At 43.2% G+C, this 13,133-nt stretch overlaps 1 protein-coding gene across 14 annotated transcripts in view; it reads left to right on the plus strand.

Annotated features, from left to right (window-relative positions):
* Positions 1 to 13,133, plus strand: part of LOC137374607 (fibronectin type III domain-containing protein 1-like) — a 323,625-nt gene that overhangs the window by 160,127 nt on the left and 150,365 nt on the right. For 13 of the 14 annotated variants that reach the window (XM_068040959.1, XM_068040964.1, XM_068040968.1 and 10 more), the window contains one exon: positions 12,566 to 12,655. In XM_068040959.1, the coding sequence (XP_067897060.1) occupies positions 12,566 to 12,655 (90 nt within the window). The remainder of the gene's footprint in view (positions 1 to 12,565; positions 12,656 to 13,133) is intronic. The other variant, XM_068040963.1, reaches the window with a different exon arrangement.

The raw sequence follows: 13,133 nt of genomic DNA on the forward strand, positions 1-13,133 counted from the left end.
CTCTTAAGAACATAGGAAAAAACATAGACCATTTAATTTATCTGGTCTTGCACTGATCTGCCTATTTTTCGATATCAATATTAGTAGTTCCATTTATGCCTCAGACACTCTCAAGTCATGTTGGGACCTGGAGTGCTTGACTTACTTGCCTAATGCCTAACATTGATTGACCAACCTTTACCCAAAGTAATCAACAAGCGGGTATGAGCATAGAACTTCCGTGAAATACACAAGTACTGGAGACCAGGAAGAAAGCAAATGCTGGAGACGATGAAAGGAGGAAAATTTACAACAATATGTTTATATATGAATGTGAGGAGCTTGAAAAATAAGATGACAGAATTGAATGCAGTGAGGAATAACAATGTGGTGGGAATATCAGAAACATTTCTAAACACAGGGATGAAATAAATGTAACAATCAGGAGTATGGAGTGTTCAAAAAGGACTAAAGTGTCAGAAAAGGAGGGCGTTTAGCCATATATGTAAGGGACAATTGGGAGGTAACTGATAATGAACCTGTGAGAGAAAATAAACTATGTCACTGAATGGCTGCAGAGCACCCTGTGAGGGGAGGGTGAACAGCCAGAAGTTGTGGTCCACATTGGTACCGACAACATAGGGAGGAAGAGTGGATTTGGTCCTGCAGAAAGAATTAATGAGCTATGTAAGAAATTACCAAATAGAACCTCAAAAGTAGTACTCTCCAGATTACTCCCAGTACCACGCACAAGTGAGCATAGAAATAGGGGGATAGTGCAGATGAATATGTGGCTGGAAAGATGGTGCAGGAGGGAGAATTTTAGATTCTTGGGGCATTGGGACCAGTTCTGGAGAAGGTGGGACTGTACAGGCTGGATAGGTTGCACCTTAACAAAGCTGGGATAAATTTGCTTGCGGGGCAATTTTCTAGTGCTACTGGGCAGGGTTTAAACTGACTTGGCAGGGGTGTGGGAACCAGGAGATAATACAAGCGAGGAACACCAAGGTGCACAGCGAATTGGAAGAGAAAGATAGCACTAGAGTAGGAAATGGCAAAGTATTAGGTGGGGTCAGAATGAGAGTGTTAGACAATACTAGAGAAGGGAGTAGTTCTGAATTAGATGGAAAGGATTACAAGGAATGCAAAGACAGGATTACAATGCATGTATGTAAATGCATAAAGTGTGGTGAATAAGGTTGGTGAGCTACAAGCACAAATAACAGTATGGGAATATGATGTAGTGGCAATAATGGAAAGTGGCTTAAAAATGGCAAGAACAGGGCACTTAATAATTGTATCATAAGGTTTAGACTCGTAATGCAGAAAAGCAAGGAACAAAATAAGGTAGAATGTCTAGATTGGATGAAGGCTAATTTCAATGCAATGAGAATGGATCTAGCCAGGGTAGAATGGAACCAAAGACTAGTAGGAAGAGCTGTATCGGAACAACGGGTTATCGGTAAGGAAGATATGCTTCAGGTACAGGCTAGGAACATTCCATCAAGGCTAAAAGGTAGGGGAAGCAAGAACAGGGTTCCTTGGCTGATGAGGGAGATAGAGATGATGATCACGATGAAACAAAAAAAGCGGGTGCATTTCAGGTGAACTCATCAAGTGAGAACTAGACCATATTCAATAAGATGAGAGGGTAGGTAACGAGGAAAATAAGACTGACAAAGAGAGAATATGAAAATAGCATGGCAGTCAACATAAAAGGGAATCCAAAGATCTTCTACCGGCATGTAAATAGTATGCCAGTAGTAAGAAGAGGAGTGGAGCCTATTAGGGATAGAGAGGTCTTCACCGACCCCTCCCGCCCTGACCTAACTTAAGCCTGGTTCCAGTGCCACTTCTCGGTGTCTGGTCGCTGCAACTACAGCAGCAGTCACCACCTCCTTGGTGGTGCTCCAGTTGGGAGCTCTGCAAGGCTGGGACTTCCCGCGATGGGGTCCTAAATCCTATGGAAGGCCCTCTACTTTCCAGTTAAGTGCCTGATTGGCACTAGGTTCGGCAGGCCTTCCGAAAAAGAGGCGACACGGGGATCTCGGCGTCAGTTTTCCCTGACGTCGTGAACCCCGCCATCTGCAAAAAATTCCCCCTAGATTTCTGAGAGAATTAAGAGTGGAATTTGCAACAGATAATTAGGCCTCAGTGACGGTGCAGAGGAGCTTTGCTAGAATGGTACCAGGGATGAAAGGCCTCAGTTACATAAAGAAACTGGGATTGTTCTCCTTAGAGCATAGAGGCTTAAGGGGTGATTTGATAGAGATGTTCAAAGTCATGAAGGGTTTTGATAGAGTAAATAGGGAGAAACTGGTTCCAGTGGCAGAAGGGTCAGGAACCAGAGGGCACAGATTTAAGGTGATTGACAAAAGAACCAGAGACTCCACGGGGAAAATAACTGTAGATGCAATGAGTTGTTCTGATCTGGAATCCACTGCCTGAAAAGGTGAGGGAAGCAGATTCAAAAATAACTTTCAAAAGATTTGTAGGGCAATGGGGAGAGAGGAGGGAAGTCGGACTAATTGGATAGCTCTTTCAATGAGCTGGCAAAGGCACAATGGCCAAATGGCCTCTTTTCATCATGTTTCATTCTATGATTCTAATGCAATGTTCAGTCAACATAAAGGTTCCATGTGACTAAGTAGATGCTGATATAATCTTGGAAAAAATAAGGGCCATAATGTAATGGTGAGGTGGTGGTCCCAATGCCATAGCATATAAGGCTACGGGCCAAGTGCTGAAAAATGGGATTAGAATAGGTAGGTGCTTGATGGCCAACACAGACATGATGGGCCAAAGGGCCTGTTTCTATGCTGTATGACTCTATGACACTGAAAAGTTGGGGGAGAGCCCATCTGTTCCAGGCCTGGAAACCACACTGTGTTATGATGTGGCCCAGGTCCTTAACTTCTTCAGTTGGGGCTTATTCTGACCCTCTGCGGCTGCTGGCAATCAGAGGGCCGGCAGCTCTTCACTCCCATCAGTGATATTGGGAGCAGTGGCCACTGCTGGGACTGCACCCAGTGAGAAGTGGATGATGGATGCTGGCCTCCAAAACGTTGAATGGAGGGGTCGGGCTTCGTCGGCGACAATCAGCTAGGCCCCAGCGAGTGGGGAGGGGTAGTCGGAGTCTAGGGCAGGAAAATTTGTTTTAGAGGGTGCAACCCGTACTACTGGGGGGGACCCTCTGTGGGGCATGGGGTGCCCAAACAAGAGGGCCCCCCAGGCCACAAGGAGGCCAAAGTTACTACAAGGCGGCCTCAGGTGCTGAAGTGCCCATCAGAAGTGGCCATAAGAGGCCCTTAAATGGCAGTTAATTGGCCACTTAAGGCCCTCAATCGGGCTGGGGGGGTGGGCAGTTTGCCACCTCCCCCACCACTGGTAAATTAGCAGCGGGGGTGGGTAGGCAACAAGCACTGCACCCACCATCTCCCACATGATTTAACGGCTCCTCCGTCTCCTAGCCTGCTCCCAGATGGTGGGGTGGGTGGGGGCATAAATTTCGGCCAAGGAATCTTAGAATAGTTTGGGTAGCTGGTCTTAACAGCATTCAACTGAGGGTGCTCAAAGAAATGGGAACTGTGCTAAGTTTATATATTCAGTAGCTCGCTAGATTTAGGGATTGATTCCAGGGACTAGAGAAAGCCTTCTGCTGAGCCAATACTCAAAACGGGCAACAAGTCAGAATTGGGAAATTATAGCTCCATTAGCTTGACTTCAATTATAGGCAAGTTGCTAGAAGGGATCATTCGAGCGACTCTATATGACCACCTTTACAGAGAAGAGATTACCAGAGATTGTGAACTTGGCTTTTGGAAAAGAAAGTCTCACCAACCTAGTTGAATATTTTGAGGAAGTTCCCAAATTGGTGGATGAAAGTAGCCCGGGTTGACATTGCATATTTGGATTTTCAAAAAGCATTTGACATAATGCAATACATTAGGTTACTATTTAATTAGAATCCTATGAGATTGGAGGTCAGATCCAGAGTTAAAGAGGGAATTGGTGTTGCTGTTAGAACCATTGCTTTTTACAATTTATGCAAATGATCTGAATTCATTCATTGGAGGATCTGTCCAGGATTTTGCAGATGGCATAAAGAATTGTGCTAGCAGAGAACCAGGGTAGTTCATTCATTGCTTTCCCCCTTTCACAAAATCAACTTTATTTACTTCCCAGCTATCCCTGCCATGGGGCTACAGTACCTTCTTATGTTTTATTTTGTATGGGAGATAAAGACTATTTTCTATTTTCTCCACTATCCGTCCTTATAGATTCTGAAAGTGACAAGTGAATGGAGCCAAACAAATTGAATGCAATTTCATTCTTTTCACCTGTACCAACTACAAATTGGATTTAATGGCTTAAATTAATTTTTCTAACACTTACAATGTGCTAAGCAACAACCTCAAATTTGCTATGACTCTGACAGCAAGTTCAGACACTTTCATCAAAGCAGAGATGAATTGTTGTAGAACAGCAGTTCCTATTCTCTTCTGAAATACAGAACAGAATTGACAGTTCTATAATAATTTACATTTGTTTTCTATGATGTGTCTAATCTTGTTGCTATTACACAAAAATTCTAACCGTAAGGCACAGGCGTAACCACACGTATGAAAAATGATGCCCAATACTGTACAGATGTTAATGTGAATTTTCAGCATGTGTTCAGTGTACTGTAGCCAATGCTTGGAGCATGTTTAAACCTCTAATAGCTTTGGGCCAGACTGAATCAGTATGCTGTAATAAAATATACTACTTTTTCAAGTCACTGGGGTGAGATTGCAACTCAGGTGCTCCCATTCTCCTCCTTCTGTCCCAGGACCTACCCAAGTGCAGCTGCTGGCATGGCATTCAGCCCAAATTGGTTCCAACCAACCAACCAACAAGTTGCCTCTGGATGCCTGATAGGAGCCCACCGCTCACCTGTAATATTGAGATGAGGCCTGGGGCCCAAAATGTGATGAGCTCCCAATTAAGTCACGTGTGGAGTTACGCCTGAAACCAGACTTAATTCAATTTCTCCTCCTTTGTTTCTTACTCTGCTTTCACTTTGATCATTACCTTCATTCCAACTATGTTTTAAAAAAATATTATGGAACATGAATACGCCATGACTTGTTGATCTCAAACACATGAAATGGAACTTGGTATTGAATGATGGAGCAAGCTCAATGGGCCATTTGGTCTACTCCTACTCTTGACTTCTTGTGTTTTTAGGAGTGTGTTAGAGTGTGTTATGTTTTTGAATTAAACATAAATTAATTGGGGTGAGGGAATATCTTTACGTTAGTGGCTGTAAAGGTTCTGGGGAGATGTGAATCACAAGTCTCAACAGTTGCTGTAGTTATTGTTCCTTTTTGTATGTTCATCAGCCAAAGCCAGATTTAGGTTGCTGTCTGTCCATCTTTCAAAATTCTCACTGACACAGAAGGTCCATGGAGAAATATACTGTAGCATATATACTGTAGCATAGTCTGATTCGAATAAGTCAGCATGGTTTTACTAAAGGGAGATCCTTTTTGACAAATTTATTAGTTTTTTGAGGATGTAACTGGTAGGGTTGGTAAAGGGGAACCAGTCGATGTAGTACACCTGGATTTCCAAAAGGCATTCGATAAGGTTCCACATAAAAGATTAATAGGAAAGATAAGGGGCACATGGTGTTGGGGCTAATATATTAGCATGGATAGAGGATTGGTTAACACTCAGGAAGCAGAAAATTGGGCATAAATGGAGCATTGTCAAGTTGGTAGGCAGTGAATAGTGGGATGCCGCAAGGATCTGTGCTGGGCCTCAGCTATTTACACTCTATATTAATGACTTGGATGAAGAGACAAAGAGTAATGTGTCTAAGTTTGCTGATGATACAAAGCTAGGTGGAAAGGTAAGCTGTGGGGAGGACAGAGAGAGGCTGGAAAGAATATAGACAGGCTAAGTGAGTGGGCAACAAGATAACAAATGGAGTATAATGTAGGGAAGTGTGAAGTTGTTCACTTTGGTCGTAAAAATAGAAAAGCAGAATATTTTTTAAAAGGTGTGAAACTGGTAAGTGTTGATGTTCAAAGAGATTTGGAGGTACTCGGACAAGGAACGCACAAAGTTAACATACAGGTGCAGCAGGCTGTTAGGAAGGCAAATGGCATTTGGCCTTTATTGCAAGAGGATTGGAGCGCAGAAATAAAGAAGCCTTACTAAAAATGTACAGGGCTTTGTTGAGACCGCACCTGGAATACTGTGTGCAGCTTTGGTCTCCACATTTAAGAAAGGATATACTTGCACTGGAGGCAGTGCAGTGAAGATTTACTAAACTGGTCCCTGGGATGAGGGAGTTGTCCTATGATGAGAGGCTGAGTAAATTGGGCCTATATTCTCTGCAGTTTAGAAGAATGAGAGGCAATCTAATTGAGCCACAAGATTCTGAAATGGCTTGATAGAGTAGAAGCTGAGAGATTGTTTCCACTGGTCAGGGAATCTAGAACATGGGGACACAGTCTCAGGATAAGGCGCCAGTCATTCAGAACTGGGTTGAGGAGAAATTACTTCATTCAAAGGGTTGTGAATCTTTGGAATTCTCTACCCCAGAGGGTTGTGGATGCTCCATCATTGAAAACATTTAAGGCTGGAATAGATAGATTTTTGGTCTCGCAGGGAATCCAGGGATATTGGGAGCAGGCAGGAAAGTGAAATTGATGCCCAAGATCAGCCATGATCGTATTGAATGGCAGAACAGGCTCGATGGGCCATATGGTCTACTTCTGCTCCTATTTCTTGTGTTCTTGTACTGAGGTATATGGGTCAAAAAGGGCAGAAATTTAGTCTCCAGTCTGTGCTGTTACCATTTAGGTTATATTTCCTTCCATGATTATTTTTTTTCAGAATGCACCATCTTCAAATGTCTTTGAATTTAACTCCATTTACGACACCCATCTGCCCTCTCCACTAACATGTCTACGCCCTTCTGAAATGTTCTGCCTTCTTCCCCACCATTTGTCATATGTCCTAATTTAGTATCATTTGATACTAAAGTAAAATTTGACTACATCCAAATTTCTATGTAAATAAAAAAAACAGTGGTTGCAACACCAATCCTTAGGGCTCACCTTTACCCACAGCAGGTCAATCCACATAACATCTTGTTTCCCTTACTCTTGGCTTTCTGTCCCCTAAGTATCACTCTCTCTATGTAACTTGAGTGCCTTTAATACCAAGTGCCTGCATTTTTTGAACAAGTCTCTCATCATAGAACCATAGAATAGCACAGCAGAGAAGGAGGCCATTCAGCCCATCAAGTCTTCACTGGCTTTTTCAAAGAGCAATCCAGTTGTCCCACTTCTCTGTTCTTTCCCCATATCCCTGCGTCTTGTTTCCCTCTTCAAGTATTTTTGAAGGGTACTATTAAACATATATCCACTAGCCTATCTGCCAATGCATTCCAAATCCTAACCATACGTTATGTAAAAATTTTTTTTTTCATGTCGTCTTTGATTCTTTCGCCAATTATCGTAAATCTGTACTGTCTGGTCATCAACCCTTCAGCCGTTGGAAATAGTTTCTGTTTATTTACTTTATCTAAACCCATCACGATTTTAAACACCGATTATCAAATGTCCTCTGAGCCCTCTAAGGAGACCAACCCAGCTTCTCTCATCTATCTACATAGCTGTAATCTCTCATACCTGGAACCATTCTAGTAAACCTCTTCTGAATGCTCTCCAAAACCTTCACGTCTTTCCTAAAATGTGGTACGCAGAATTGGACACAGTATTCAAGCTGAGGCTGAACTAGGGTTTAATATAGGTTTAGCACACCTTACTGGCTTTTGAAATCTATAGCCAGAATTTTCATAGTCATAGAGTTATACAGCACAGAAACAGGCCCTTTGGCCCATCGTGTCTGTAACAGCCATCAAGCACCTATCTATTCTAATCCCATTTTCCAGCACTTGGCCTGTAGCCTTGTATGCTATGATGTTTCAAGTGCTCATCTAAACACTTCTTAAATGTTGTGAGGGTTCCTGTCTCTACCACCCCTTCCAGATTCCAACCACACTCTGGGTGAAAATTTTTTTCCTCAAATCCCCTCTAAACCTGCTGCTCCTTACCTTAAATCTATGCCCCCTGGTTATTGACACCTCTGCTTAGGGAAAATGTTTCTTCCTATCTATCCTATCAATGCCCCTCATATTTTGGAAACCTCAAACAGGTCCCCCCTCAGCTTTCTCTGCTCTAAGGAAAACAACCCCAGCCTATCCAGTCTCTCTTCATAGCTGAAATACTCCAGCCCAGGCAGTATTCTGATTAATCTCCTCTGCACTCTCTCCGGTGCAATCCCATCCTTCCTATAGAGTGGTGACCAGAACTGTACATAGTGCTCCAGTTGTGGCCTAACTAGCATTTTATACAGCTTCATCATAACCTCCCTGCTCTTATATTCTATGCCTCTGCTAATAAAGGAAAGTATCCCATATGCCTTTCTAACTAAGTTATCTACCTGTGCTGCTGCCTTCAGTGATCTGTGGACAAGTACACCAAGGTCCCTCTGACCCTCTGTACTTCCTAGGGTCCTACCATCCATTGTATATTCCCTTGCCTTGTTAGTCCTCCCAAAATGCATCACCTCACACTTCTCAGGATTGAATTCCATTTGCCACTGCTCCGCCCATCTTACCAGCCTATCTATATCATCCTGTAATCGAAGGCTTTCCTCCTCACTATTTACGACACCACCAATTTTTATGTCATCTGCGAACTTACTGATCATACCTCCTATATTCTCGTCTAAATCATTAATGTACATTACAAACAGCAAGGGTCCCAGCACCGATCCCTGTGGTACACCACTGGTCACAGGCTTCCACTCGCAAAAACAAACCTCGACCATCACCCTCTGCCTCCTGCCACTAAGCCAATTTCAGATCCAATTTGCCAAATTTCCCTGGATCCCATTGGCTCTTACCTTCTTAACCAATCTCCCATGCAGGACCTTATCAAAAGCCTTACTGAGGTCCGTGTAGACCACATCAACTGCTTTACCCTCATCTACGCATCTAGTCACCGCCTCGAAAAATTCAATCAAGTTATTTAGACACGATCTCCCCCTGACAAAGCCATGCTGACTATCCCTGATTAATCCCTGCCTCTCCAAGTGGAGATTAATCCTGTCCCTCAGAATTTTTTCCAATAGTTTCCCAACCACTGATGTTTGACTCACCGGCCTGTAATTATCTGGTTTATCCCAGCTACCCTTCTTGAATAATGGCACCACATTTGCTGTCCTCCAATCCTCTGGTACCTCTCCTGCGGCCAGAGAGGATTTGAAAATTTGTGTCAGAGCCCCTGCTATGTCCTCCCTTGCCTCACATAACAGCCTGGGATACATCTCATCTGGGCCTAGAGATTTATCCACTTTTAAACCCTCTAAAACAACTAATACTTCCTCCCTTTCAATGCTAATTTGTACAAGTATATCACAATCCCCCTCCCTGATCTCTACACCTACATCACCCTTCTTCATAGTGAACACAGATGAAAAGTAATCATTTAAAACCTCACCTATGTTCTCTGCCTCCACCCACAGATTGCCACTTTGGTCCCTAATGGGCCCTACTCTTTCCCTAGTTATCCTCTTGCCCTTAATATACTTGTAAAATGCCTTGGGATTTTCCTTTATCTTGCCCGCCAGTGTTTTTTCATGTCCCCTCTTTGCTCTCCTAATTAATTTAAGTACCCCCCCTACACTTTCTGTACTCTAGGACCTCCGCTGTTTGCAGCGCTCTGAATCTGCCATAAGTGTCCTTTATTTTCCTTATCTAATCCTCTATATCCCTTGACATTCAGGGTTCCCTGGACTTGTTGGTCCTACTCTTCACCTTTACGGGAACATGTTGGCTCTGAACTCTCACTATTTCCTTTTTGAATGACTCCCACTGGTCTGATGTAGACTTTCCTACAAGGAGCTGCTCCCAGTCCACATTGGACAGATCCTGTTTTATCATATTGAAATCTGCCTCCCCCCAATTCGGTACTTTTATTTCCGGTCCCTCTTTGTCTTTTTCCATAACTACCTTAAATCTTACAGAGTTATGGTCACTATCCCCGAAACGTTCCCCCACTGACACTTCTACCACTTGTCCGGCTTCATTCTCTAAGATTAGGTCCAGTACTGCCCCTTCTCTTGTAGGACTTTCTATGTGCTGGCTCAAAAAGCTCTCCTGTATGCACTTTAAGAATTCCGCCCCCTTTAAGCCTTTTGCACTAAGACTATCCCAGTTGATATTGGGGAAGTTGAAATCCCCTACTATTATTACCCTATTATTTTTACACCTCTCTGAAATTTGCCTGCATATCTGCTCCTCTATCTCTCCCTGACTGTTTGGATGCCTGTAGTACACTCCCAGCAAAGTGATTGCCCCCTTTTTTGTTTTTAAGTTCTACCCATATGGCCTCATTTGAGGAACGTTCTAAGATATCATCCCTCCTTACTGCAGTAATTGACTCCTTGAGCAATAGTGCAATGCCACCTCCTCTTTTACCCTCTTCCCGTCATGCCTGAAGATTCTATATCCTGGAATATTGGGCTGCCAGTCCTGCCCTTCCCTCAACCATATCTCTGCCTCTTGTGGGAGCAGGCTGGAGGCAGGTGGGGGTGGGGTGGTAAAATTGTGTGGGAGCTGGGGAGGTGCCATACCTGTTGCCTTGCCACCCCCACTGCAATTTTATGAGCGGCAGGGGAGGTGACAAACAGCCCACCCACTCCAGGCCAAATGAGGCCCTTGTGGCCAATTAATTGTCACTTAAGGGCCTCCTCCCAACACTGCTGTTATATTACCAGTGGAAGAAGCACTTCATCAGCTGTGGAGGCCACCCAGTAACACCTGGCAACCTCCTTGCGAGACCAAGGGGTGGGGGGAACCCTCTTATTGGGTACCCTGTGCCCCATGGAGCGTTCCCCCCCACCAGCAGCTCCTGCCACCCCCGCTGGTGCACCTCCCATGCCTTCCTGATTGCTCCCCCACCCCCTCGCCGGGGCCCAGTTGGTTGACCCAGCGATGCCCGAAAGCCCACTAACCATTTTCAGCACTGGTGTCCATCATTCTCCTGAAGCTAGATGAAGTCCCAACAGTGGCCACCACTCCTGGTGGCGCTGCTGGGACTGAGGAACTGCTGGCCCACTGATTAGCCAGCAACCCCTGGAGGTGAGACTTCCTGCCTCAGTGGGTGGAAGTCCCGCCCGAAGCCAATTAAGGGTCTGGGCCACACAAAATCTCTGTGTGGCTCTCAGGCCCGATGGCAGCGGGCTCACCCATGACATTTAAGTCAGTGGGCGGGGCCAATGCCCCAGCGTAAGATTCCGGCCTATGCCTCTATTTCTGAAGACCAGAATCACATATGCTTTATTAACCTGTCCTACCACCTTCAAAGATTTGTGCACAAGCACCCTCATATCTCTGTTCCTGCATTCATTTAAAATTGTACCATTCAGCTTGTATTGTGTCTCCTCATTCTTCCTACCAAAATATATCACTTTACACTTTTCTGCATTGAATGTCATCTGTCGTGTCTGCCCAATTCACCAGCCTGTCTGTGTACTCTTGAAGTCTATCATTATTTCCCTCAGTGTTTAGTACACTTCCTAAGTTTTGTCATCTGTAAATTTCAAAATTGTGTCCTGTACCCACTAAGTCCAAGACATTAATATATATAAAAACAGCAGTGGTCCTAGTATTGAACCTTGGGGAACTCTATTGGATACCTCCTTCTAGCCTGTAAAACAGCAATTTACCACAACCTTCTGTTTTCTATTCCTTAAGTCAATTTTGTAACCATGCTGCTACTGCCCCTTTATCTCATGGGCTTCAATTTTGCTAAGATGTGGTACTTGATCAAGCTCATTTTGAAAGTTCATATGCACAACATCAAGTATACTGTTCTCATCCATCCTCTCTGTTGCCTCATAAATAACCTCAATCAAGTCAGTCAAACACAATTTTCCCTTAACCAGTGCTGGATTTCCTTCATTAGTCCAATCTTGTCCAAGTGACTGTTAATTTTCTCCCAGATTATTGTTTCTAAAAGTTTCCCCACCACCAACATTAAATTGATTGTCCTGTAGTTGCCAGATTTATCCTTTTCTTTTTTTGAACAAGGCTGTAACATCTACAATCCTCCAATCACTTGGCATTGCCCCTCTATCTACGGAGGATTGTAGGATTATGATCGGCAGCTCAGAAATTTCGACTCTTTCCTCAGCAACCTAGGAGGTATCCCATTTGGACCTGGTGATTTATCTACCTCAATTAACTTTAAATTTAATTTAACTTTAATTACTGCCAGCTTCTCAGTACCTTCTGTTTACATTTTTAAAAATCTCATCCAGTATCCTGGCAACCTCCTTGTTTACCATATCTCTTGCATAGTCCTCTTCCTTATTAAACACTTTTTATTTAGCAAATGCCAATGAAATCAGCACCAATCATATTCCCCTAACCTATACATTGCGTGGCTGCCTCAAAAAGTTCCATAGTATTGGCTAAGGCCGTCATTATTTTATCCATGACTTTTGTTGTCCTTTACAGAGAATAATCCATCATCAGTTGAAAATTCTTCCCTCTTCGATTTAAAATCAGTATCTGAATTTGAAAAACTTGACCAGCAGGGTACTACAGGTATTTTCTATATTGTCAAAATAAGTGCAGATGGTGCATATATGGTTCCGATACTTTATTTTATGTATAATTGTATAGGATAGAGCTTTTGAGCAGCAAAGTTCACATTTGAATACTTAACATACTACATTCCATTGTTTGTTACTTTCTTCACTGATAGGATGTTCTAGCTTTGCCAGTGATTTTACTTGAAGATGTTAACATTACAACTGGCTATTTTCTAAGAGCAGAAATTAAATTCTCATGCAAAAATGCTTCTTGTATCAGTGATTAGAGGTTTGTAAAATAAAGCAAAATCAGTCATTACTTCTACATATGTTTGGTTAAATAGCTGAAAAATTACTAATTTATAATTTCTGCTTTAAGTGGTCACTTTAGAGAAACATGTTCTGGGGTCAGTGATTCATAGCTCTCCCAATTTTCCAATCAGAATGAATTGGGCATTGGAGACACAGACCTACATGCCTGATGCTCCAAA

This window comes from Heterodontus francisci, chromosome 10, assembly GCF_036365525.1.
Source record: "Heterodontus francisci isolate sHetFra1 chromosome 10, sHetFra1.hap1, whole genome shotgun sequence".
In the NCBI taxonomy this organism is placed as follows: Eukaryota; Metazoa; Chordata; class Chondrichthyes; order Heterodontiformes; family Heterodontidae; genus Heterodontus; species Heterodontus francisci.